General features: G+C 39.6%; 1 protein-coding gene across 4 annotated transcripts in view; it reads right to left on the reverse strand.

Annotated features, from left to right (window-relative positions):
* si:dkey-81j8.6 (serine/threonine-protein kinase 10) overlaps window positions 1-23,328 on the reverse strand; it is a 57,051-nt gene extending 33,723 nt beyond the window's left edge. For 2 of the 4 annotated variants that reach the window (XM_047051538.1, XM_047051537.1), the window contains exons 1-9: window positions 22,934-23,319; window positions 13,463-13,627; window positions 12,899-12,947; window positions 7,725-7,874; window positions 7,560-7,632; window positions 7,154-7,348; window positions 3,411-3,579; window positions 1,644-3,011; window positions 563-690 (exon numbers count right to left, since the gene is read on the reverse strand). In XM_047051538.1, coding sequence (XP_046907494.1) covers window positions 563-690; window positions 1,644-3,011; window positions 3,411-3,579; window positions 7,154-7,348; window positions 7,560-7,632; window positions 7,725-7,874; window positions 12,899-12,947; window positions 13,463-13,627; window positions 22,934-23,083 — 2,447 coding nt within the window. In that variant the 5' untranslated portion in view covers window positions 23,084-23,319. Of the gene's footprint in view, window positions 1-562; window positions 691-1,643; window positions 3,012-3,410; window positions 3,580-7,153; window positions 7,349-7,559; window positions 7,633-7,724; window positions 7,875-12,898; window positions 12,948-13,462; window positions 13,628-22,933 lie in introns of all 4 variants that reach the window. The other 2 variants (XM_047051535.1, XM_047051536.1) reach the window with 2 other exon arrangements.
* Between the last annotated feature and the right edge of the window lie 288 nt (window positions 23,329-23,616).

Genomic DNA, 23,616 nt, shown 5'->3' on the forward strand with positions numbered 1-23,616 from the left:
ATCATCACTGCTGATCCAACCATTTTAAAATAAGTTAATGAGATATTTCATGTTGACATTAATTACGATTGTTTGCAAAGCAAGTAGAGAAGCTATTTTTTGTGTTGGATCAGTTGTACAGTTTAAAGAACAAAAGCTGCCAAAGTCAAAAGAAGAGTTTTAACAGGATTAAGACTGTTTCACAGTATGTATATAATTTACAGTAGCCTTACAGTATACCATGTTTTGAGTATGAAGGGTATGATGTTTTTTAACTTTGACCAAAACTTTGAATCAGAGGCTTGATTAAAATGGATGCAGACTAATGTAATCTGATAGTTACGTCATCTGTGTCTGAACTTTTCTTTGTAAATGTGTAGTTACAACCAGAAAAACGTGGAATTGGAATATACGGTCGGATTCACATATTTCTTTGTTTTGTCCAATATTAAGATGGCACTTACAGTGCTACGTGTATTTTTGTTTTGTTTATGGATGTGGAAAACATTTGAACATTATTTTAACTCAAATAAACTAATGACGTGTGAACCTAAAAAAAAAAAATTCAGGAAATATGGTTTACCTGGCAGACCTCATTTGCTCTTTGTTGTCGCTCTCACAAACAATTTTTGATGTGGTTATACTAACTTCCCGGCCATCCACCATGAACGTTCGAGTCTTCTTTATAGTCATCCTATTATTGGTTAACTCCTGAAATACAAAAAAGAATGGCTGACTGTTAACCTCTATCCAATCTTTTAGTTGGATATTTTACCTTACATCCTGCCAAATGTCTGAGCTGTTTTACATCATATAGTATGTTCTATTTCCTGGATTCACTCTGAGGCCCTATTTGAAAAGCTAAGTTGTACAGGGGGACATGGGCTAAGCTAATGTTCTCAAGAACAAATCACCACAAACATAGATTTCTTTAAATCCTGTCCAAATCGGTCTTTGTTTCAGAAAATTCTTTCACTTTCCTCTGTTGAAAAAGTAAGAGGCAATGGTAAGAGAATGTCCTGTATTGTGTAAGGAATTGTGTTACATTTTCCTAGTGCCAATACTGCCGGCCTGTGGCCAGTCTCTTACAACTTCTCTTCTCTACAACTGCCCTCTTACCAGTTCCTTACGACAGCTGTAGTCATGATCAATTTGAAGAAGATTCTTTAAACCTTTACTTGACAATGATTTAATAAGCATTTTGCTGAATGATTTAGAGATCAATTGCAGTTTTAATGCACAATTAATGTTATGTAGGAGATTTGTTACTTAACAATGATTTCAATAACTATATTAAAGTTGCAGTATGCATGAACTGATTGAGATTGAGGAACTAATGCGTTGTGCAATTGTCATGTAGTTCCTCAACCTTTCCAGTGGATGGTAACATAGAACTGTTTATCTGGATTTGGTCACCTTCAAAAGTTCTTATAAACATCATATTGATCCTATCCCACAGAATGTTATTTTGAATGACTTCTCAAATGGATTGAATTTGCCTGGGATTGATTCTAGATAGAATGTAGCATAATACCAAATATCTATAATTATTAATTACATAAAATACTCTACAGGCCCTGGGATTTTTTTAAGATAGGCTAGATCTTAACTTTCATTGTCATATAGGATTGAATACCTTTCCGCAGTGTTAAATGAGAACTCACCTTACAAGGTGGGAAAATTGTTGAAACTTCATTTTTTGATGTTATATTGTCATCTGTGGTCCTCTTGATTTTACACTCTGTCATTTGGTGCAATTTTTCATTTGATTCTGGGTTTGACTGTTTTGTGTCTGAGGGTGTAGTCTGAGCAGAGGAAAGTATCAGACTTGTAACTTCTGTCTCTTTCTTCTGTGTGTCTGACACAAAGTTGACCTGGTTTTTTGCTTTAATTGTATCTGTTTTGGCTTCTCTCCTGTTATAGGCTTGTGCGTCCTCTTCTTCTAGTCCTTGGTTCATTGGTATTTCTGTGACTGGGTATTGTTCACTAAAGCTACACTTTTCCATTAGTTCCACTTTTATCTCAGCATTTGAGTGGTTTTCATCTGTCTCATCAAATCTTCTGTCCTCCTGCTTTATATCTTTACCTTTCAACAATAGTTTGTCTATAGTTTCCTTCATCCTTCCACTTTCCTCCTGCTTTTTGTCTTGACTTGTTTCAGTAGTTTCCACTTTGATACTTGATTCCATCTCCTTCAACTTCCTGCCCATGGCCATTTTCCAGTGCTTGGCTCCGAGTCCATTCAAGTTCAGATCAGAACAGTCTCGCATTGAAAGACACCGATCCCCTTGGCACTTTTTTGGTGACCTTGGAAATTCCAAAGCCAAGGCAATAATCAATAGACTGTGTGTGTTCATTAAGTGACAGATGCAACCTAAAGCCTTACTATTTGTATCACAGGATGCTGTCTGTTGACAGAATGACATCTCTACTAAGGGATGATGAGGGTCTACAGTGTCATTCACAACTTGTATTTTGTTTTCTTTCATATCATAATGGGGGTATTCTTTGGCCTGTACTCCATGTCTAGGAACCTCGCTCAGGGAAAGGAATCTGAATCTGCAGTCCACTGCTTCTTTTAGCCACTCTTTTTGCTGCCATTCAACTTTTTCAGTCTTTTTTTCATTATTATGTGCATTGTCTTTTGTTTTGCCAAAGTTCTCCATTGATTTGCTCACTTGTGTTGCAATTGCCTCCGTCTGAGCAAACAAACCAGTCATTGGTCTCTGATTGGTTGTCATATTTTTGGTGTTATCCCAATGTCCAGCTTCCAAAAGGGAGGAGAATGCAGTTTTTGTCTTTGCTACTATGTTATGGTTATTTTCATTCATTGGTACAGTTTTGTCATGTTTACTTTGCGTAAGAGGATGGTTTTGGTTTGGGGTGGCAATATTATTTATACAGTAATCAGGGCAAGGTTGTTTGGAAATATGTGCCATGTCCATGTCTTCCTGCTGAGTGCAGTTTGTCTTTGTTACATGGCTCTTCACTTGCATGACCTCATCAAGGGAAGCCCTGAAGTCGGTTATGGACTGGAAAGAGTAGGAAAAGGAAAAACATGTTCAGTATGCAGTATTATGCTTTCTTGGTGATTATGTATGAATAAACCATGTGGCTTTTTCATTGACTGAAACCATATGGTGAAGCCACATGGCTTCACAAAGATCTGTGGTATTTTTCTTTCATATACATAACGTACTTAATTCAGCTTTCTTCACACCAATCACTAACGTGATCTCCTTTCACAGATGCTGTTTTCAGTCTCATGTTATTGTTTTCCTAAACATGTGTATTTGTGGATGTGGTATACATACATCTGCTAGCTTCTACAAGGCTTTCAGTGTGCTAATTATTTATGATGTACTTTTGTGTAAGACATCATTTACATTATAGCCATCCATGAAAGTCTTTACTGAAAATGTGTTTCCTACCGCAGCTTCCTCCATGACATCAGCTTTAGCCTCAGCTATAAGTTCTCTGAGGGCTCGGTTTGTCTGTCCTGTGGAAGGGAAAGGGTGGTTTAGGAGCTGCTGAAGTCCCCAACGCATCTCAGGGCTTTTCTGTAGCACTCTTTGTAGAAAGTCCTGGAAGTGATAGGACCTGAGGGCCCAAGTTAACAGAGGGAGAAATGTGTATCATAGTAGTCATAGAAACGAGGACATACACCACATGTTACTACTTAAGCGACATGTATTGGAACTTCCCATTACATTTATTTGGATATAATGATTGCTTGATTGCTCATTACTGAACAGGATTATCAAAAAGCACTTCCCAATCAATCTAGTATAAGACCACATCACTACTGTGTTTTGAAAGGAGCTATTCTAAAATTGCTATTCATTCATTGCTTTTAAGTTACTGTATACTTCACTTTCCATTGTAAAATAACTGAGAACGTGACTACTTATTCTAAAGAAATCTAATCTTTTGAATAGCAAAAAGACTAATCCTGGAGAGTCTAGATTACAGATACCATATTTTTCGGCAAAAGCCATTTCGGAGAAAAGCCATTTTCTATAAGCCGCACCCCACCATAATGGGAGCTTTGTGTTTGTAAACCGCACTGGAATATAGGCTACACTTGATACGGGAACAATGATACCAAGCAATGCACAAGAATAGGGCACCTTACAGCACATCCTTGTGCTACACACATTATGCACTTACAACGAAAGTAAGTGCATAATGTATGTTTTTCTATTGCCTGGAAATTAACTAATATTTACCTTTAAACGCGATCTACCACAGCTAGCTAGTAGGGGTGCAACAATTCAACAAGCCCACGGTTCGGTTTGGTTTGTTTAGCACATTAGGGGGAAGAAAAAACATTACCATTTCAATGTTCTCTCTGTATTGTCAGTGTATTTTTTGTATATCCGGTGTAAATGCCCCATCATGTTAGATGTATAACCGTTAGGACAGGGCTGCCAACTTTTCAAAAAACCTTGGAGTGGGATTTGGTGGGGCCAACCCACATTTTGCTGTGTACTAACCCCCCTCTAAAGGCCAAAATATGCTTCTGCGTCTCCGCTTACGGATGGGCGGGCGCACGGATACACACTGATACGGACGGATAGACGTTTATGGTTCTCCGTAGGCTGTGGGTGCTGAAAACAATTCACCGCCAGAAGAGTAAGAGGCGCAACGGTTTTGTGTTTAGACGTTGTTGAGTGTTTATTTACCTAGGTTACTGAGAAGTCGCGGTCTTCCCCACCGCCCTTTCCCATTGCAAGTGTTTGTAATGTTGTGTTGTTAATGTTTGTGGGCTTATGTGCTGAGGTTTTTGCCTGTTCCCACACTGTACTCCTCTAGGAGCATTGTATGGGGGTTGCCTTTTTCTCTCCTCCTCCTCCTCATGTTATGCTTTGCTGTAATCTTTCTGGTGGGCGCCTCTGATGGCTGCCTAGGTAGGCTCTCCTGCCAAAGTAAATTCCGTGTCTGTGCAAACTTTCATGGCCAATAAACATCAATTCAAGTCGGAGCAAATTTACAAATTAGCCGTTTCATCAATAAAATATGCACATTTTCGGCAACTACACTGCCCATTTCTCGTCACATTTTAATTCAGATGCTGATTTACATGTACCGTTTAGCTGAAATATGAATTGTAAAAACTTTACAAGCAATGGCGGTCAAAGGATTCTGTTCGTCCTGCTATCACGGCAACCCCGCCCCTGACGCAAGCGGTACTTAATACTGACCAATCACAGCCAAGGGGCTCTTCGTAGCTTTCCGTAGCTTTCCGTAGCTACGACGGATAGTTAAGGCCGATTTATACTTCTCCGACTCCGTTACGGACAGACGCACAGAGTCGGACGGATTGGGTGAATTTATACTACTCCGACGGCTCTGCGTGCTGAAAGCAATTCACCGCCAGAACAGTAGATTGCGCTGCACTGCGATGCTAACTAGGTTATCAAAAAGTCGGAGCAAATTTACAAATGAGCCGTTTCATCAATAAAATAAGCACATTTTCAGCAACTACACTGCCCATTTCTCATCACATTTTAATTCAGATGCTGATTTACATGTACTGTTTAGCTGAAATAAGAATTGTAAAAACTTACAACAATGGCAGTCAAAGGATTCTGTTTTCTTGTTGGCCACGGCAACCCCGCCCCCGCGCCTGACTCAAGCAGTTCTTAATACGGACCAATCACACCCAAGGGGTTTCCGTAAAATGACGGACGCACGGACGGATAAGGTCAATTTATACTTCTGCGTTTTTACGGACACGCACACAGGGAATGCCCTCTCCGTCAAGGAACTCCCTCTCCGTGCCCTCGCCAGAGCCCCTCGTAGAGCTCTGCGTGCACCTCCTGATTTTCCTGACTATCCGTCCTTGCGTCCGTCATTTTAGCAAAACATTTTAGCAAAACAATCCATGTTTACTCATAATACTGCAATTCTACTACCATGGTAGTGTTACTTGTTAGCCTTCTCACAGGGCTGCCCAACTTTTGCAAAAACCTTGGAGTGAGATTTGATATTTGGTCCCCCCCCGGACCACTTTTTTTGTATACCAAAGAGGGCCGGATGCAGCCTGCTTTAACTGGGGGTGCAGTGAACTTTTCTGGGGGGTATCATAATTACAGAAAGGGATCGTAGGCTATTATTTTTTATATTGATACATTTTTTGAGACTGCTAACAATCTGAGTGTTAATCAGGCATGGAGCCAGACTTTGCAAACATTCGGGGCTTAGGCCAAACCTAGGACGTATGGATTTGAACTGATGCAAGATAGGGACTTCCACACGTAATGCGAGCGCGCACAACGTGCAAGTGAAAAATTTGGGCCATTATTTGAGCGCAAAATCATTGAATTGAGCTTAATGAAAAAATAGACAGACGTTTTTCATTGGTAAAACCTTGTCTAGTGATGCCATGCTCCCATCCATCCTCGCTAACGCGTATCATTACGGTAGGTCCCCCCAGCCCAGCTATCTGTAGCCTATCTGAGTAAACATTTGTGAAAAGACGGGCTATGAACCCAACCAACTCTATTTGGGAGGGGAGAACTCCCTTACATGGTACAACCCATGCAGAGGCTGAGGTGTCAGAATGTGGAACGTGTGTAGCCTACTTAGAAGATAATACTAACGTGACAAATGTCAACAACAAAAAATCCTCAAACGGCCCAAAAGTGAAGCGGCCCACCGGCCCAAAAGTGAAGCGGTCCACCGGGAACTCTCCCGATTACCCACCCCGGCCCTGTTTACAAAGTTAACAGGGCTACTTGGTTGGCGTTGCCTTTTCAGCGTGAGATACAAGGTGTGGCGTGAGAGCGTGTGAAATGGTTGAAATGCATGTGTTTCACGGCCAATGTGTGAGAGTTAGAAGCCCTGTTCTCCTTAGTACATTTTGAAGCCATACTAAAGCATTTTTGGCATAGTTTTTGTCCATCGGAAAATATTCAGTTGGAATGTTCGAAATTGCATATATGCGACGTTACGCTGTGAGACCCGCATTCAAACGATCACATATGTGCGTCGCTACTCCTTAATGGGTTAAATAGCGTTCACGAAAAAGGTGTTTCTACTGTTGTTCTGTTAAAAAAACGGGCTACAATCCTCATCAAAATATAAGCTGCACCACTACAAGAAAAATGTAAAATCAGGGTATAAATTGCGGCATTATTTCCGAAAAATACAGTAATGTATGTGGTCTAACCATAGGTGTGGGTTTCTAAGAGTGGGTGGTGGTGACTTGGTGATCTTCAGCAGGACCCTCATGGGAGTAAGGGAGTGGTGTGGAGGCTCCATCTCTGCTGCCTCAATAAGCGTTATGCCCAGCGACCACAAATCTGCCTCAGGGCCATAAGGGTTCTCCTTGGATGTCTCACACTGGATAACCTCTGGAGCCATCCTTGGATGGGTCGATAGTTAAAGAAGACAAACAGATATACGTACATTTCACATGTATATTTATAATTATGTAAATTAAGCATATAAATACATGATTAATTAACAGTAAAAAATAAATTATCTAACTATCTTGCCAGTTACCAGTTAGTTAATTAAAATCTAATGATGGACAACTCACTTTTGGATGTCTATTGTATATAGTAGATACAAACCAGTATGGTGTTCCAATGTACGTGGTCCTATTCTGGAGGGTGTGCGTGTTTTTTACAGAAACTCCAAAGTCCGCTACAAGAGAAAGGTATAATTAGAGTTGTCATATCATCAACAGGGTAGGTGGTAGGGATTAATGAATAGATGGATAGAGAGCATGGCTATACCCAATTTGACCTGTCCATCAAACATGAGGAGGATGTTGCCTGCCTTTAGGTCTCTGTGGATTATGTGGAGTTGATGCAGGTAAGACAGACCCTGCAAGGTCTGGTAGCACACTTCACTGATCTGTTGCTCTGATAGGCCCCGCTCTAGCTCTGGGTTGGTTTCAAAACAGTGAATGCATACACACACAAAACAGAACTTCATTATAGTTAGTTAATCTTTTTGGGTCAAGATGAGGAGGTGTAAACATAATATATACATAAATACATACATAAAAAAATACATACATTTCAACAGTGACACATTTACACAAATTCAGTCCTGTTCATACTCGATTTGGAAGTGATAAAATTACTATGGAGGTTTATTGTCAACCCACCCCCCATTTTATGGTGTCAAAAGTATTTAGAAAGCCATTCTGTGTCTGGCCAAACAAATGCATACTGGTCACTTAGAACACTGCTAAATAAATAACTAAATACTGCTGTTAAAACCATCTGCAGTAACGTCTTCAATGAAGACACATTAGTAGTTCCTCCAAGAAGTATATATTAATGGTTGTCTTCCCTGTACTGTAATCTATGAACCTTAGTTTAAGTTTTTTGCCCAGACTGTAGTCTGTACAACTTTTTACAGCCAATTGCAATCTGACCTTCTGTTATGGACTGTTATAATATTTTGCTGGTATTGCTATCTACAAATTATATTCTCTGTCCCATAAAAGCCGATTTCTGTATTCTGAGTTGTTTTTCCACAGTTCTGGGGTTTAAATAAGTTGTCGCCATTGCTGAGGTCACCAACTCTTTTTATTAAATTATAAACCAGACCATATATTCTGGTAATTGCATAATGTTTAAGCCATGTCAACTGATTTAGAGAAGCTCAGCGGAAATTCAGCCAAGGAAAATCTTGCCAAAAGAATCTCCTCGTCCCTTATCATTGTCTTTCTTCATTCACCGAATTACAGAACCATCACCAGAACCTCAGGAGCAAACATCTTAGGTAAAATGAAAATGCAATCAGTGTATTGATCATTGCTCACACTGAGTTGTAACACAATATTGCAAAACAACTTTGTGCAATATCAATCAGTTTAATATTGTGCTGTGTGTGACTCACCACATGTAACTCTTAAGGTTCTGTGTCACCATGTGCGGCTAATCTCTTCCAGGGGCCCAGCTAGTTAGTGAAGGTTCAGAGCTTTAAGATTCCAAACAATGATTGCATGAATTCAACAAAGGACTAAAGTAGCTTTATAAATACAGATTGTTGCCGAAACAATACTTCCTGGGTGCAGTAGCCAACTGTTTGCCTTTGATTCACGCTGCAGGCAAACACAACAGCAATCAAGGCCGCATAACGTGTTACATTTTCGGAATGGAAATATTTACACAATTTCGCTTTCATTGAAGATATAGGAAAAAACATTAAAGTGAACTGAAAACTGCGCCCCAACAAAATACCATCTAATGCCAAAAGCAGCACTAATGCAAAAAACACACCTTGAAGGTGTCCACAGAGAAACAAAGCTGGAAGCTAGCGAAAAATCCACTTTAAACCTTAAGAGAGATGGCGACCCGACTCCACAATGACTGCTAACAGTACAATTTATTCACACAAATATTTTATTATTTGTGAATTTATTGCGTCTTGCGTTATTTCAAATGTAGCCTACTGTGTCTAAAATGTTCTTGCAAATTTTTTACAAAGTTAAAATTGCTACTATTAAAAGTAATAGTAAACTTAATATATAAAGTAATAATATTACTTTGGACAGAAAGTAATAATGTAACTTAATCACTCTACTCTTACTGAACCATAATAAGTAATAACTAATATATAACTTTTTGAGTAATTTCCCCCAACACTGTTGGTCATTCAGAGTAAATTTATGGTGAACATACTTTCTGACAGTCTTTTAACTGGTTATTCATTGGTTTACTCTGATTTACTCAGCTTATGCGTGACACTTAGAAACTTCAGAAAGCAACACCATTAAGTAGCTTATAATGTCTGACAAATGTTCACAGTCCACCCCTATAGATGAGTCACACAAAGCAAATAATTTAAAATGCACAGAAAACCCTGCTGAGACTAGTGACAAACAGTTTTGCTGTTTTGAAAGCAGTACAGATGAGCATGCCCTGTGACACTCAACTTTTCCCCCCCACGGTCCCCATATTCATACTTATTATACCATGGTCAGGGTGAATACTCGATTCTGATTGGCTGCAGGGGTGTCCATTATCAGGTGATATATGGACACCTACTATGTAGTTGCCGCAAAACTGTCTGTTCACTAGTGATGGGAAGTTCGGATCATTTTACTAATTTGGTTCTTTGAATCTCGTTCAGGGGGGGGGGGGGGGGGGGGGGGGGCATCCGTCCACTGCAAACACGTATCATATTCTCATGTAGGTTAGTGCATGACATGTGTTCCCGCAGATACTATTTTCCTGCATTAAAATACTGTATCATGACATTTTGTATGATTTGGTTATTTATTTTCGCACTAGCATTTAATTATCATGGCAAACAATTACACTGCACTAAACTGTAAGTGTAAATGTAAAGTGAAAATAACAAAACCAGTCAGTATGATGACTTGAGCGAATATCATTCACGTCTTACTAAAACAGCGGCCACGCGAAAGGGAATGAGGAAACTGTTTCCTCTACAAAAAAATACGGGTCACGTGAAAAAAGGATCCAAAGACTCGTAGAAAGACCGAGTCAGGAAATGAACAAATCGTTGGTTTCCTCTAGCTCACAGTACAGAGCCTATGCACGTCACGTGAAACATGATCCAAAGACTCGTAGAAAGACCGAATCGGGAAATGAAAGAATAGTTTGTTTCCTCTAGCTACCAGTACAGATTCTATGCAGGCCACGTGAACAATGATCCAGAAACTCGTACCCGAAGACCGAGTCGGGAAATAAACTAATAATTTCTGTTTACTGGGACAAGCCTATGCAACAGTCCCGATGCACGGGCACAAGAAAATGAACAAATCACTCTTTGAGAGGACTGATTACTCCCGAGTCCTCGGAACGAATCGTTCACAAACGACACATCACTGCTGTTAACCATTCTAAATTATTGCGCTGGCTACATAGTGTGAGCCTGTACAAAGTGTCTGAAATCAGTAACCATAACAACAGGGTCAAACAACAGTCAAAGCCTAGCATGTAATTAGCTACAACAATGAGTGACCTCAATATTTCCTATTTGGAAAATGTTACTTTTGTGAATTTATGTCAGTCTCACATAACCGCTCATCTCACATTCCATTTGCTATTCACCTTGCTAGTCAATCTCCAGTGCTTCAAACATTTCATTACATAAAAACATAAATTAATGTTTGTAAAAAAAAATGGGTGACCATGGTGTAAGTGGTATAATGCCCTTAGAGGTATACATTATCACCTGATAAGAAACCTCCGCTGCTTGTTGGATGGTTCACACCTCATCGTCCATTATACCTTTACTTAATGTAAACATATCATCCATTTTCTTTGGCTTCAGGCAAGCTTTGAATCGTCAAGGATTGCAAAGTCACCCAAATGCCAGAAAATGCACTCCAATAAAATGTTTAACCATTTAGGTAATGGTAATGGCCTCTATGTACGCCTGCCTATTTCTTTAGCAGAACTGCAATGCCCCCCAAAAAATCATCAAAAGTTTGAGTTGCCTGTCAGATCCATTTGCTGTCATTTTATCATTTCTGTTACTGTACTTTGCTGGCCAATAGTATAATAACAACCTACAAGCCCAGAGCCCCCCACTCCATTAGTAACAACTCTCACCTGGCCAATGACCTGAATGAGTTCTACTGTCGATTTGAAAGACAATTGGTCTGTCCAGACCCACACCTACCCACCCCAGAGGCCCCCTCCACCACCACCTTGGGGGCACATCCTATGCTAGGATCCTGTTTGCTGTTTGTGGACTTTAACTCTGCCTTCAGAACCATCATCCCAGCTCTGCTACAGGACAAGCTCTACCAGCAAAACCTGCCTGACTCCACCTGCGGGTGGATCCCTGACTTCCTGTCCGACAGGAAGCAATGCGGGAAGATAGGGAAACACTTCTCTGACTCCCGGTCCATCAGCACAGGATCTCCTCAAGGCTGCGTCCTTTCCCCTCTGCTCTTCTCCCTGTACACCAACAGCTGCACCTCCAACAATCAGTCCATCAAACTCCTGAAGTTTGCGGATGACACTACCCTCATTGGAGTCATCTCTAGTGGGGATGTGTCTGACTACAGGTGGGAAGCTGAGAACCTAGTGACCTGGTGCAGCCAGAACAACTTAGAGCTCAATGCTATTAAGACAGTGGAGACACTCAGCCCCGTCACCCTGTGCCACTCCCCAGTCAACACTGTGGAGTCCTTCTACTTCCTGGGCACTATCCTCTCCCAGGATCTCAAATGGAAACTGAAAATCAGCGCCTTCACCAAGAAAGCACAACAGAGGATGTACTTCCTGCAGCAGCGGAAGAAGGTCAACCTGCCAAAGACAATGATGGTGCACTTCTACACAGCCATCATTGAGTCCATCCTCACATCCTCCATCATCATCTGGTACACTGCTGCCACTGCCAAGTACGAGGGCAGACTAAAGCGTATCAACCGCACTGCTGAGAAGGTGATTGGCTGCAATCTTATGTCTCTCGAGGACCTGCACACCTCTAGGTCCCTAAAGCGAGCAAGACTCTTCCCACCCTGGACACAGACTGTTCCAGCCCCCTCCGGTAGGAGGCTGCGGACCGAAACCTCACACCACAAGAACATTTTCTTTCTGTCTGCAGCTGGCCTCATCAATAAGGCCCAAAACTCCCAACTGTCACTTGCACTCTCATAAAATCCATCTTTCTTTTTATATTTCATATTTTAGATTGTATAGAATTAGAGTTAGATACTGCACCTTCCTGCCATAGTAAATTCCTTGTTTGTGCAAACTTACTTGCTGAATAAATCAATTTCTGATTCTGATTCTGACCGTAGCATTGGAAAACAAGTGCATAGACATATTTAAAATGTATTTATTCAAAATTGTATATGTTTGAGGGAGTGTTTTTAAACTCTTGAATTCATATACAAATTTTACCTATTTAACTCCCACTTTTCAGCTACTACACATATGTCTAATTTCATGATAAATGTTGATGCACTTACCCAGTATGATGTCATCCAGTGCACCCCCTGGACAAAATTCTACCATGATCTGGGGCATAAATAATCTCTATTAATAGTGATTAATTACCACACAAAGTAACTAAAAACATTTTCTACAATTTTCAAAGCAAAAGAACAACTCTTTCGCTTTCATTAAACTTAAGTTTGATATATTCCACAGACAAACTTTACTCAATTTTATATTAAGGCACTACTGGTTTGAGATGGCATTTAATAGGCAACTTAACTACAAGGATGTGTTTATGTTTTTTGTTCTAATATAAATAAACATGAGACTTTATTTTCTACACTAGCCTTTCAAAACATTGACTACTGACATTGACAACTCAGCACAGAGTCTAACCATCTTAAAAGCATCAAAACACATTTTGATTCAATTACTTGACTGATAACTACATTTCACGAGAACAAGCACAGATTCAAACTCATTGAGCATTCAAACTTGATTACCAAGTAAGTAGATGTAATGTTATAACATGTGTCTATTGTCTTATATGTTCGTTAGTTACTATTCATAGACCAACATATCTACAAATTCCTCACCCATAACCAACCCTCAAAGAAGGTGGCATCCAAAAATGCAAGAACGTTGTCATGGTGACAGGTTGCCAGTATGTCAATTTCAGTAATGTGGTCCTCAAGCTGCTCCTCATTGCGCACCTTGATCACTTTAGCAGCTGCTGCAGTACCTTTTTTCTTGTTCTGCACCTAGATTCAAAGGAATGGAATGAAGATATGTAAGAGAAGGCATGTCACAGTGGTCTGAATTCAAGCTGTGCCTTTCTGTAGATAATTTTTGAAAAAAACATAAACCTTAAAATGTTCCTTTATTCATGATAGTAGTCTACTACTGTAGTCAGTAGTATCATTTTACATAATAGTGTAATAAGGATCTTGGTGTATAGGTTAAGACATAAGCAAACATGTATTTGGCATACTACGCTGTGCTGTTCATAATCCACAGATACATAGAATTCTAAATCAGTATCACCAAGATAAGATTTTAGACTTAATTTATCGTTCCCTAACTACATTACATTTACATTTAGTCATTTGGCAGACGCTCTTATCCAGAGCGACTTACAGTAAGTACAGGGACAGTCCCCCTGAGGGAAGTGGGGTGAAGTGCCTTGCCCAAGGACACAACATCATGTGGCATGGCGGGGAATCGATCCGGCAACCTTCTGATTACTAGCCCGACTCCCCCACCACTCAGCCATCTGACTCCCGGTCAACTAAACAAATAGTGACAGTGACAATGTCACTGAGGGCTTAACTGATGCCCACTGGTCAGCGCTTATAACCAATCCAAATCTTCAAAGAAGACTGATTTTTGACAATCACTATGACACTTTTTTTCAGTACTTCTAACAAGTTTCCTAAACTCTTAACGTGCCTACACACCTATGACACACAATTGGCAAAACAGTTTATTTCATGCTCAAAATCACACAATGTAAACTAAAATCAAACAGTAATTGTCATAACACAAAAATACACTAAACATAACACCATGTCTACCAAAACACTAACACACGTTCTCTTTCAAGAGAAACATTTAATCTTTCATAGCACAATGTCATAAAAAGCACTAACATCATATGGAATTACAGAAACTGCATTATTTTATATGTGTCAGGTCTCACAGTATATAGATTATAGATTGTGTTTGCAGTGCAGTTTCTTTTGAAGCCTCTCTACATTTTTGTTTTGTTGGGTTTTGTAAATGCATGCATTTTGTTTCTTTTGCTGCATAAATTCAGAACAAAAAACGAATGACCCATCTCAGAGTAGCTTTATAGAATGTACGATTACTGTATTGAAAAAAAGACGACAGAAACACAATTGCTGCAGTAAAGGCTTCATTTGCAACAGGACATTACTGCAAGAAATATGCAATATAGCTTCCATATACAGTATTACCCTAGCTCTGGCCCTTCTCTGAGTGCCACCACACATTCTAACTCCTCTCCCTCTCCCTTGTCCCACTCCTTTCCCTTGTCCTGGTACTTGTCTTCCTCTCTCTCGTGCAGGCATAACTGTATTCTTACTTTCTTTGTGTTGCTCTATATTGTTCTTTTTCAGATCAGCCCAAAGGTCCTCTTTATATGTACCATAGGGTCATGTGATTGAAAGAACCTCAACATCTGAGTGTTTCCTAGTTGGGAATCAGCTGTGATTTAAAGTATTTGTATAACTTCAACCAGCTTTTTCTCAGTAGCAAGAGAATAAAATACAGGGGATATATTTGTGTTTCAATTCACAATATGAACAGCTGTTCACTTTGACTTTTGCCAATAAGTTAGGTTTTGAACATGATGTTATCTGTTCTGACATATAGTGTTAAAGCATTGGTAAATTTGTCCCTAAAAATCGATTGTTTTCGTCTTGGTTGAGCTTGTGTGTAAAAGAAGTTCAAGCATTTTAAATTTGTGTTTACTCTATGCATTTTGCGTCAAAGCAACAATAAATGTGTTAATTGTATAGCCAACACAGGCGGATGTTGTGCTAACTGTGTCAAGAGTTTAGGTAACGTGTTAAAGGTATTGAAAAAAAGTGTCATAGCGATTGTAAAAAACTGTAATAAGGACATTCCGACTGGCGAACAGGTATATCTTCAAGTTTCTACTTCAGACTGTGCCAACTGTATGTGTCACATGATTCTGTATCATGTTACAGTATTTCTGTACTACTGTAAGTGTACTATACAAAAATGGGTAGTGCTGTGAAGTATATGTAAAGGAATACCATTGTAATGTTACAGTACTGTGTACAGTTTGAAAGTACAGTATGTAAAAAAGAACCTAACCAATGACATCTTGTGGTGGCATTTCCTACAGAATGGTTGGAACACCTATTCAAGGTGGAAGGGGACGACTCTTCACTCAACAACAAGAGCTTGCCATTATTGAAATGGTGCGAGAAAATAATGCAATCTGACTTTGTGAGTTGCAACAATGCATAATTGCAAATGGAAACGTATTCAACAATATCAACAGGGTCAGCATTTCTACACTAAGTCGCATCTTACAGAAACATAACTTCAAAATGAAGCAGCTGTACAGGGTGACATTTGAGAGGAACAGTGTCAGAACAAGGATCTGAGCCATGATTATGTGCAGGTATGTTGCATGCACAACCCTCCCTCTTCAGAGGATTCAGAACGCAGCGGCCCGCTTGGTCTACAATCTACCCAGACGCTCCCACGTTACCCCGCTCCTCATCTCCCTCCACTGGCTACCCATCACGGCCCGCATCAGATTCAAGACCCTGGTACTGACCTTCCGAGCAGTGAACGGGACTGCACCCGACTACATCAAGTCTCTCCTGCAGCCTTACACCCCCACCCGCCACCTACGGTCTTCTTCAGACAACCCTCTGGTGGTCCCACCGCTCAAGACTGCCCGGTCCCAGCACAAGCTCTTCTCCTGCCTGGCCCCCCAGTGGTGGAATCAACTCCCCACCTCCATCAGAGACACAGACTGTCTCTCCACCTTCAAGAGAAGGCTCAAGACGCACTTGTTCAGGGAGTACAACGGTACTTAGGAATGGTTTACTGAACCCAATGCTAGTTTCCTCAAGGATCACAATGACTCTTGCTTAGAGACTTGTTGCTCTTGTTGGTTAGTGGTAGCTGATTTAAACTGTTGTATTCTATTTTAATCAATCTTATATTTTTATTTTACTGTTGCTTGTTTTTCTACAGGTACACTTGCACTTACATATTCATGTTGTTTAAATTGTAACTTGCTTAACTGTATGCTCTTATGGTTTTTCCCTTTGGCACAAATGTTTTGGTTGTTCACAATGTGTGCTTGTTTTGGCTACCCGCAATGCAATGGGCTATCTTGTTGTTATTATCAGTGACCTATGCACTTTGTAAAGCTCTCTCTTGGAAGTCGCTTTGGATAAAAGCATCTGCTAAAAGAATAAATGTAAATGTAGGTATGTGTCACTTTACTTTTCATACTATAATTGTAATGTGAGAATGAGGGTTTATGCTGCCACCTGCCCTGCCTGTAGCTTGTAGTTTTTGTCTATACTGACCCAAACAGTACCGGTACTAGCACATCTGGCGCCCTAGGCGAAATGTATCAACAGCACCCCCCCTCCCCCGCGAACCAAAATCTTGATGGTTTGATGTCATCTGGGATAATGTTAGTTTCCACCGGGCTGCTCTGGTCCGAGATTGGTTCAACAACCATAACCATTTCACACCTTTATACTTGCCCCCTTACAGACCCTTTCTAAATGCAATCAAGGAATAATTTTCAGCATGGTGGTGGAAAGTTTATTATTGGCAACCACACGCCCGCATGCCTATTCTGCAAGCAATGGAAGAGGCATGCGGAGACATTGAGGTGTGATCAATCCAAGGGTGGATTCGGCACACAAAGCAATATTTTCCCTGATGCCTAGCCTGCGAGGACATTGCCTGTAATGTTGACGAGGTCTTGTGGCCAGATCCAAACAGAAGGCGGGATCCATAAGCCCCCCACCACGCACACGCACACACCAGTATCCAGTAATTGTATTGTTTTTTCTTTTGTTTTGTTGCTAAATTTGATGATTTGTGATTCTATTTTTCTTTATGTTTGTAAGAATGTTTGTTTTTTGTAAAAACTCTTCTTTGATTACTGCATAAATTCTACTTTTGAGGTTTACAGAAAACTGAGTCTGAGAAAATGACAATAAAAATAGAAACACAAAGACTGCAGTGTTTCATAAAAAGCCCATCAGTGTGATGCTGTTGATATGAAAGAGTAATTCAAATGGTTCTTATGTGTATGGTTTTGTTGCAAGAATTAGATTTTTAGAATGGAGTGTTAAGTTTTGATTGCAGTGTTTCATTTTGGCATAGATGTGAGTTGTTAATCTCCAAGTGCTATGTCTGATTGGCTTGTGTGTAGAGTTTTTACATTACGAGCCAAATTCTGCAAAAAGTGTGGAAGCAATAGGCAAAAACTGTAAACGGCCTTAATGTCTAAAAAACATATCTCATATCATAAGATGCATCTCTTTAGTCAGTCCAACTGTAAAATGTAACATCTCCAATAGCCAACAGATAGCCAACATATACTTTCTCTTGTCTAACCCCTTCTTTCTCATGTCCACTGCCCACCCCCTCCTGTCTTCTCAGAGGGTTTCAGGTTGGTTTGGTATTATCTGTGGGCTACTGTGAATAATTTTGTGTCACATAAAAAAGATCATGCATGTGTGAAGTATTGTAAAATACTTGTCATTCGTGTAAAATAGTTACCATGCTACCACATTACCACTACAGATAGGCCTAATGATTCTATCTTATTATTAGAAGGTAATGTCTCACACGCAAACATTAAATCCCAACAAAGACAGTTCCTTGAGACTTCTCAATGAAACGGATTTCAACAAAATGTGTTGGAATCACTTAAAACATGGAAAATGAATGATAAACCACCTTCATATTCTCAGTTTTGCAATTGAAAAGTTTAACTCATAACTCATTCAGGTTTTCAGGTCCAGATGAGTTGTTTCTGATTTTTTGTAACTGCTCATTTAAAAGTGGATCATTATAGCTCATGAGTGCAGAGGAAATGGTGCACAATTGAAAAGCTTCTGTGCATGCTCAAAAAAGAGCAGGTTTTACATGCTAAGTGCAATGTAACATCCAAAATCCTTTCCAAAAGTGCTTTATTATTCTCTTTTTGCATGGATCAGGCTCTGCAGCTACCTGTCTAATCCTGTAGATGTCATTAAGTAAAATGATGTGTAGCTGTGTACTGTACATTCTGTGTAATTTCACTATTCTTATCAGTTATATCATACTAAATGGATCTGGACAATACAATGAAGACATGAAAAAAGGCACAGTAAAATATTGTGTTAATATAGTTGTTTATTTGTGTGTACTTCTCTCTGGGTTTAGTGGGCAAATATTTTAAATGTTTTAAAATTATGTAATGTATCAGGTTAGCCCTTGGGCTGGGACTGCACTGTAGATAAAATATTTGTGTTACAATTTGATGGGATTATGACTCTCTTAAATTTGAGTTTTATTTTCTCCAAGCCCATGAAAAATTAAATATTTGTGATGAAGTGGCAGATTTGTGTCTGCAACTGAACATTAAATTCAACGGCGGGATCATTGAGCTGCTGATGTTCAAACGATCATCGATCATTTTGAGTTTTAAGTGTTTTCGTGAATATTTGAAAGAGAGTACACTGTTCCAAATGAACGCAAACACGGAAGAAACACTTAAAACACCATTTGAACAAATCAGGGCTACCCCTACCCCTCCCAGGTAAAGTACTCACCACTGCCTACTGGAGTAGCTCCAATTGAAATCAATGGAATCACATGAAATTGTTACACCTTATGCCACATTTATCCACCTCCTGGAGCTTAACGCTTGGTAGTGTAGTGGTCAGGCAAAATATTAATGAGATTATCTGTCACAGTCTATTCCCACTGCCATCCTTTCCTCATCTAAACCTCTGTGACAGGTTTGCTGTCCTTGCCTCACTATCTCTGGACCCTGCACCCTCTTTTAGTTCCATTCATGGCTGAAGTAAATTTGACGGGTGTGCAGCCTGACAACGGGAACAGCCAGGAGACTGTTGATATTGGGCATTCAAGCGTCTAGGATGTTCTATGGATGCAGTTTTAAATACTAACCTGGAGCTATGGCATTTATTGGCAGTTATTTGATTAGTTATCTATTTATCTAGTCTTACTATGATTACCCTTCATCCTTGTGTGGCGTGCAGGTCCATGGGACTGCATTTTTTACTGTTCATTGTGCACCCTCTGTCACCCCCACCACCACACACACACAGGGGCGCTGTATAGGGGGGGAAAGCTAGGACGATTCCAAGGGCCCGTGACTGACAGGGGCCCCAAAAAAATAGAAAAACTAATGGAAATCATCAGAAAATATAAATGTATATTTTCATTTTCATGGGGCCCAAAATTCCTGGCGGCGCTGTCAGGCCAAATAGTGTCTTAGGGCCGAATAGTGTCCTACCTGACGTCACAATGCCGTTCCGAAGCAAGGAAGCATTCGTCGCTATGCCGTCGCTTAAATTCCTGAGATAGCTACGCGTGCTAGCAGGAAACTGTAATGGTTGCTATACTGGTTACTAGGTTGGAAGTTTTGTATTTAGGCTTATTTAAACCAGTTTATTCTACTCTACTATTTAAAGTTTTCACTCGTTCGAAAGCTGGTGCTAGCTAGTTAGTTGTTTTCGTCAAAAAAATAACTTATTTAGCATCAATTTGAACAGACAGGGAAGGCAACATGTATAGTATTTTACCTGCGCCCGTTGCTGTCTCGGCAATGTCGAACGAGTGAAAACTTTAAATAGTAGAGTAGAATAAACTGGTTTAAATAAGTCTAAATCCAAAACTTCCTACCTAGTAACCAGTATAGCAACCATGACTTTCCTGCTAGCACGCGTAGATATCTCAGGAATTTAAGGTCGGCATAGGAACGGACGCGTCCTTGCTTCGGAACGGAATTGTGACGTCAGGTAGGACAGTATTTGGCCCTAGGACACTATTTGGCCTGACACACACACATAATAATACATTAATATGTATTACAAGTGTGTGTTAAAAGTGGTTAAAAGTGGCAAAAAGGTTTACTGTGTGCCTTCATTCTGTCTTCCTCTTCCATAGCTCCAAGCAAGTCTGTCTCCTTGCATGTCTGAATGTCTGCTGCTTTTGTTCCACTGTTTATCACTCATTACTATACGTTATTGAAGACATTACTTAGATACAATTTAATAAATTAACTTTGTTCCCACTCCGTCCCAGCCAGGTGCAAATTGGCAGTGCATTTATAGAAAGTGTTATTGTTTGAAAACCCAAATGATATTGTAGATCCATCAGACTCATGAATATTGAGGGTTAACATCGCAGCCGGATACAGAGGGCTGCAGAGGTGGGCTAAGAGAAAAGTAAAAATAGCAAAGATAAGAATCTAGGTTATAAAATTGCCTGTTGATTTCTGATATAATTGAATTTGGCACCTCATGATTACAATGACTCTAAATTAATGTTTATATTACATAAGCCTCAAAAAACAGTATTTTGTGCTCAAATTAATGTATATTTTCATAATATGATTACATTTATTATGATTATATTGTTACCACTCGGTGACATAATCAGAGAACATAACATCAATTTCCATAGCTATGCGGATGACACACAACTATATATATCCACAGAACCCAACGATGGAACGGCCATCAATTCCATTACCAACTGCCTGTTGGCAATATACCAATGGATGAATGATAACTTTCTTAAATTAAATGAAAACAAAACCGAAGTCCTACTATGTGCCCCCAAATCGAAAAGAGAGATGCTTACTACGAATTTAAGAGGCTTAACCCCCTGCCTTAAACCAGAGGTGACAAGTCTCTGTGTAATCCTGGACTCAAATTTGAATTTCAACTCTCACATTAATAAAGTGACCAAAACAGCTTTCTTTCACATGAGGAATATAGCAAAGGTATGACCATGCATAAACCAAAATGATGCAGATAAGTTAATTTATGCTTTTATATCCAGCTGGCTGGACTACTGTAACACACTTTTCAGTGGTCTTCCCAAGAAAACCACTAAAAGACTACAGCTCATTCAAAAGTCTGCAGCTAAATTAATAACAAAAACTGAAAGGAGAGAACACATTAGTCCTGTCTCAGCCACTTTACTGTGGCTCCCTGTTACCTTCAAAATTGACTTCAAGCTCCTTTTCCTCACATATAAAGCTCTACACGGACAAGCACCTAGCTACATTGCTAACTCCCTTATAAACTACACACCAACCAGAACACTGCGATCATCAAATGCAGGCCTATTAGAGGTCACCAGAAGCAGTCAAAAGAAGATTGGTGATTCGGCCTTTGTCAATTACGCCCCAAAACTATGGAACAAATTACCCATAAATATTAGGGAAGCAAACACGCTAGACATTTTTTTAAAACAGCTTAAAACCTACCTTTTTACCGAAGCATATAAGTAATTTTATCTCAAAAGGGTTTTACTACTTTTATTAGTTATATTATTGTTCTTATAGATTTGCTGTTTTAATTGTTACTTGTATTATTGTTTTTATTTATTTTATGTAAAGCACCTTGAGCTACAATTCTTGTATGAAATGTGCTATATAAATAAAGTCTTGCTTACTTACTTACTATATTATTATATTTATTTACACAATGACTCTTATTGAGAGACTTGTTGCTCTTGTTGGTTAGTTGTAATTGATTTAACTTGTTGTACTCGCTGTGAATTATATTACTGTTGCTTGCTTTTCTACTGGTACACTCTTGCACTTTTGAGGTTCATGTCGTTTAATTGTAACTTGTTTAACTGCATGCTCTTATGGTTCTTCCCATTTGCACTTATTTGTTTTTTCACAATGGATGCTTCATGTTTTGGATACTCGCAAGTTTTGGGGGATATCTCGTTGTTATGATCAGTGACCTTTGAACTTTTGTAAAGCTCTCTCTTGGAAGTCGCTTTGGATAAAAGCATCTGCTAAATGAATAAATGCAATGTAAATGTAATGTAATTTTCAGAGTTGAAGTCAAATTAAGCATACTCAAGGTCCGATGTTAGGTTTGGGCTAAGCCCCAAATGTTAACAATGTCTGGCAATGGCCCTGATTATGATTGTTAACAAGTTAGTACTTTGCAAGGTTGTCCCCAGGGACATTCCCCCGAGGCAAGTAGGGTGAAGTGCCTTGCCCAAGGACACAATGTATTTTTTCACAGCCGGAATCGAACCAGCAACCTCCTAATTACTAGCCCGATTCCCTAACTGATCAGCCACCTGACTCCTGTGTATGTGACTAAATTCAACTACTAGCTCAAAGACATCGCCACAGGTTTTACTGCTCAGAATTGTCTAACAAACATCCCTGTTTATATGTTTTTATATCCTTTAACAGCTTAGTCAATTGGGATTTTCAAATAAAATAGAGGTCTTAAGTATTGGGGCACAATTTACAGCATTCTTACCTTATAGACCTTCCCGAAGGCCCCATCTCCAAGTTCTCCCTGTGTTTCCCATGTTTCTCGTGGGTCAATGTCCCTTTGTAAGTTCTCATAGTATTTGACCTTCTTTTTCTCAACTCCCAAGTGCAGGATGCGCATAATGATGGATGCCATTTCATGTACCTAAACTTTCTCTTTAACCTTAGTGTCTCTGACCACGCTGATCCAAAGACATGTAATTAGGCTATTGATTACTCCAATACCAGTTTTATTGTCCATCCAGCCACATCCACGAAAGCCAATCCTAATATTGATACTCTAACTCTGAAATGAATGCCAGTAAACTATCAGAAGTCTACTCTAGCCTGTATACAATGCAGAATCATGACAGAAAGGCAAACGACTTAATGCGCCTGCACACCTCTGCTACTCAGGAAGCTGCTACACCACATCCTGTACACAAAACTAAAATGTGTGCAGTGAAGACCAAACACAATAATTGCATAAGCTTATGTGGCAGTTTGATGCAAACATCAGGTACAATGCTTGACTTTCAGCTGCCCTTTTAAATATAAAGTACTCTAATGTATCTTGATTTTGTGTGTTATTTAATTAGAGTTGGTGAAAAGCTCGAAAATGCAACCAATGGACACATGGACCTTTCTCATGATGTTGATGATGCTTCCCACATGATCTCATCAGAGTGA

Source organism: Hypomesus transpacificus, unplaced genomic scaffold, assembly GCF_021917145.1.
Source record: "Hypomesus transpacificus isolate Combined female unplaced genomic scaffold, fHypTra1 scaffold_159, whole genome shotgun sequence".
Classification (NCBI taxonomy): Eukaryota; Metazoa; Chordata; class Actinopteri; order Osmeriformes; family Osmeridae; genus Hypomesus; species Hypomesus transpacificus.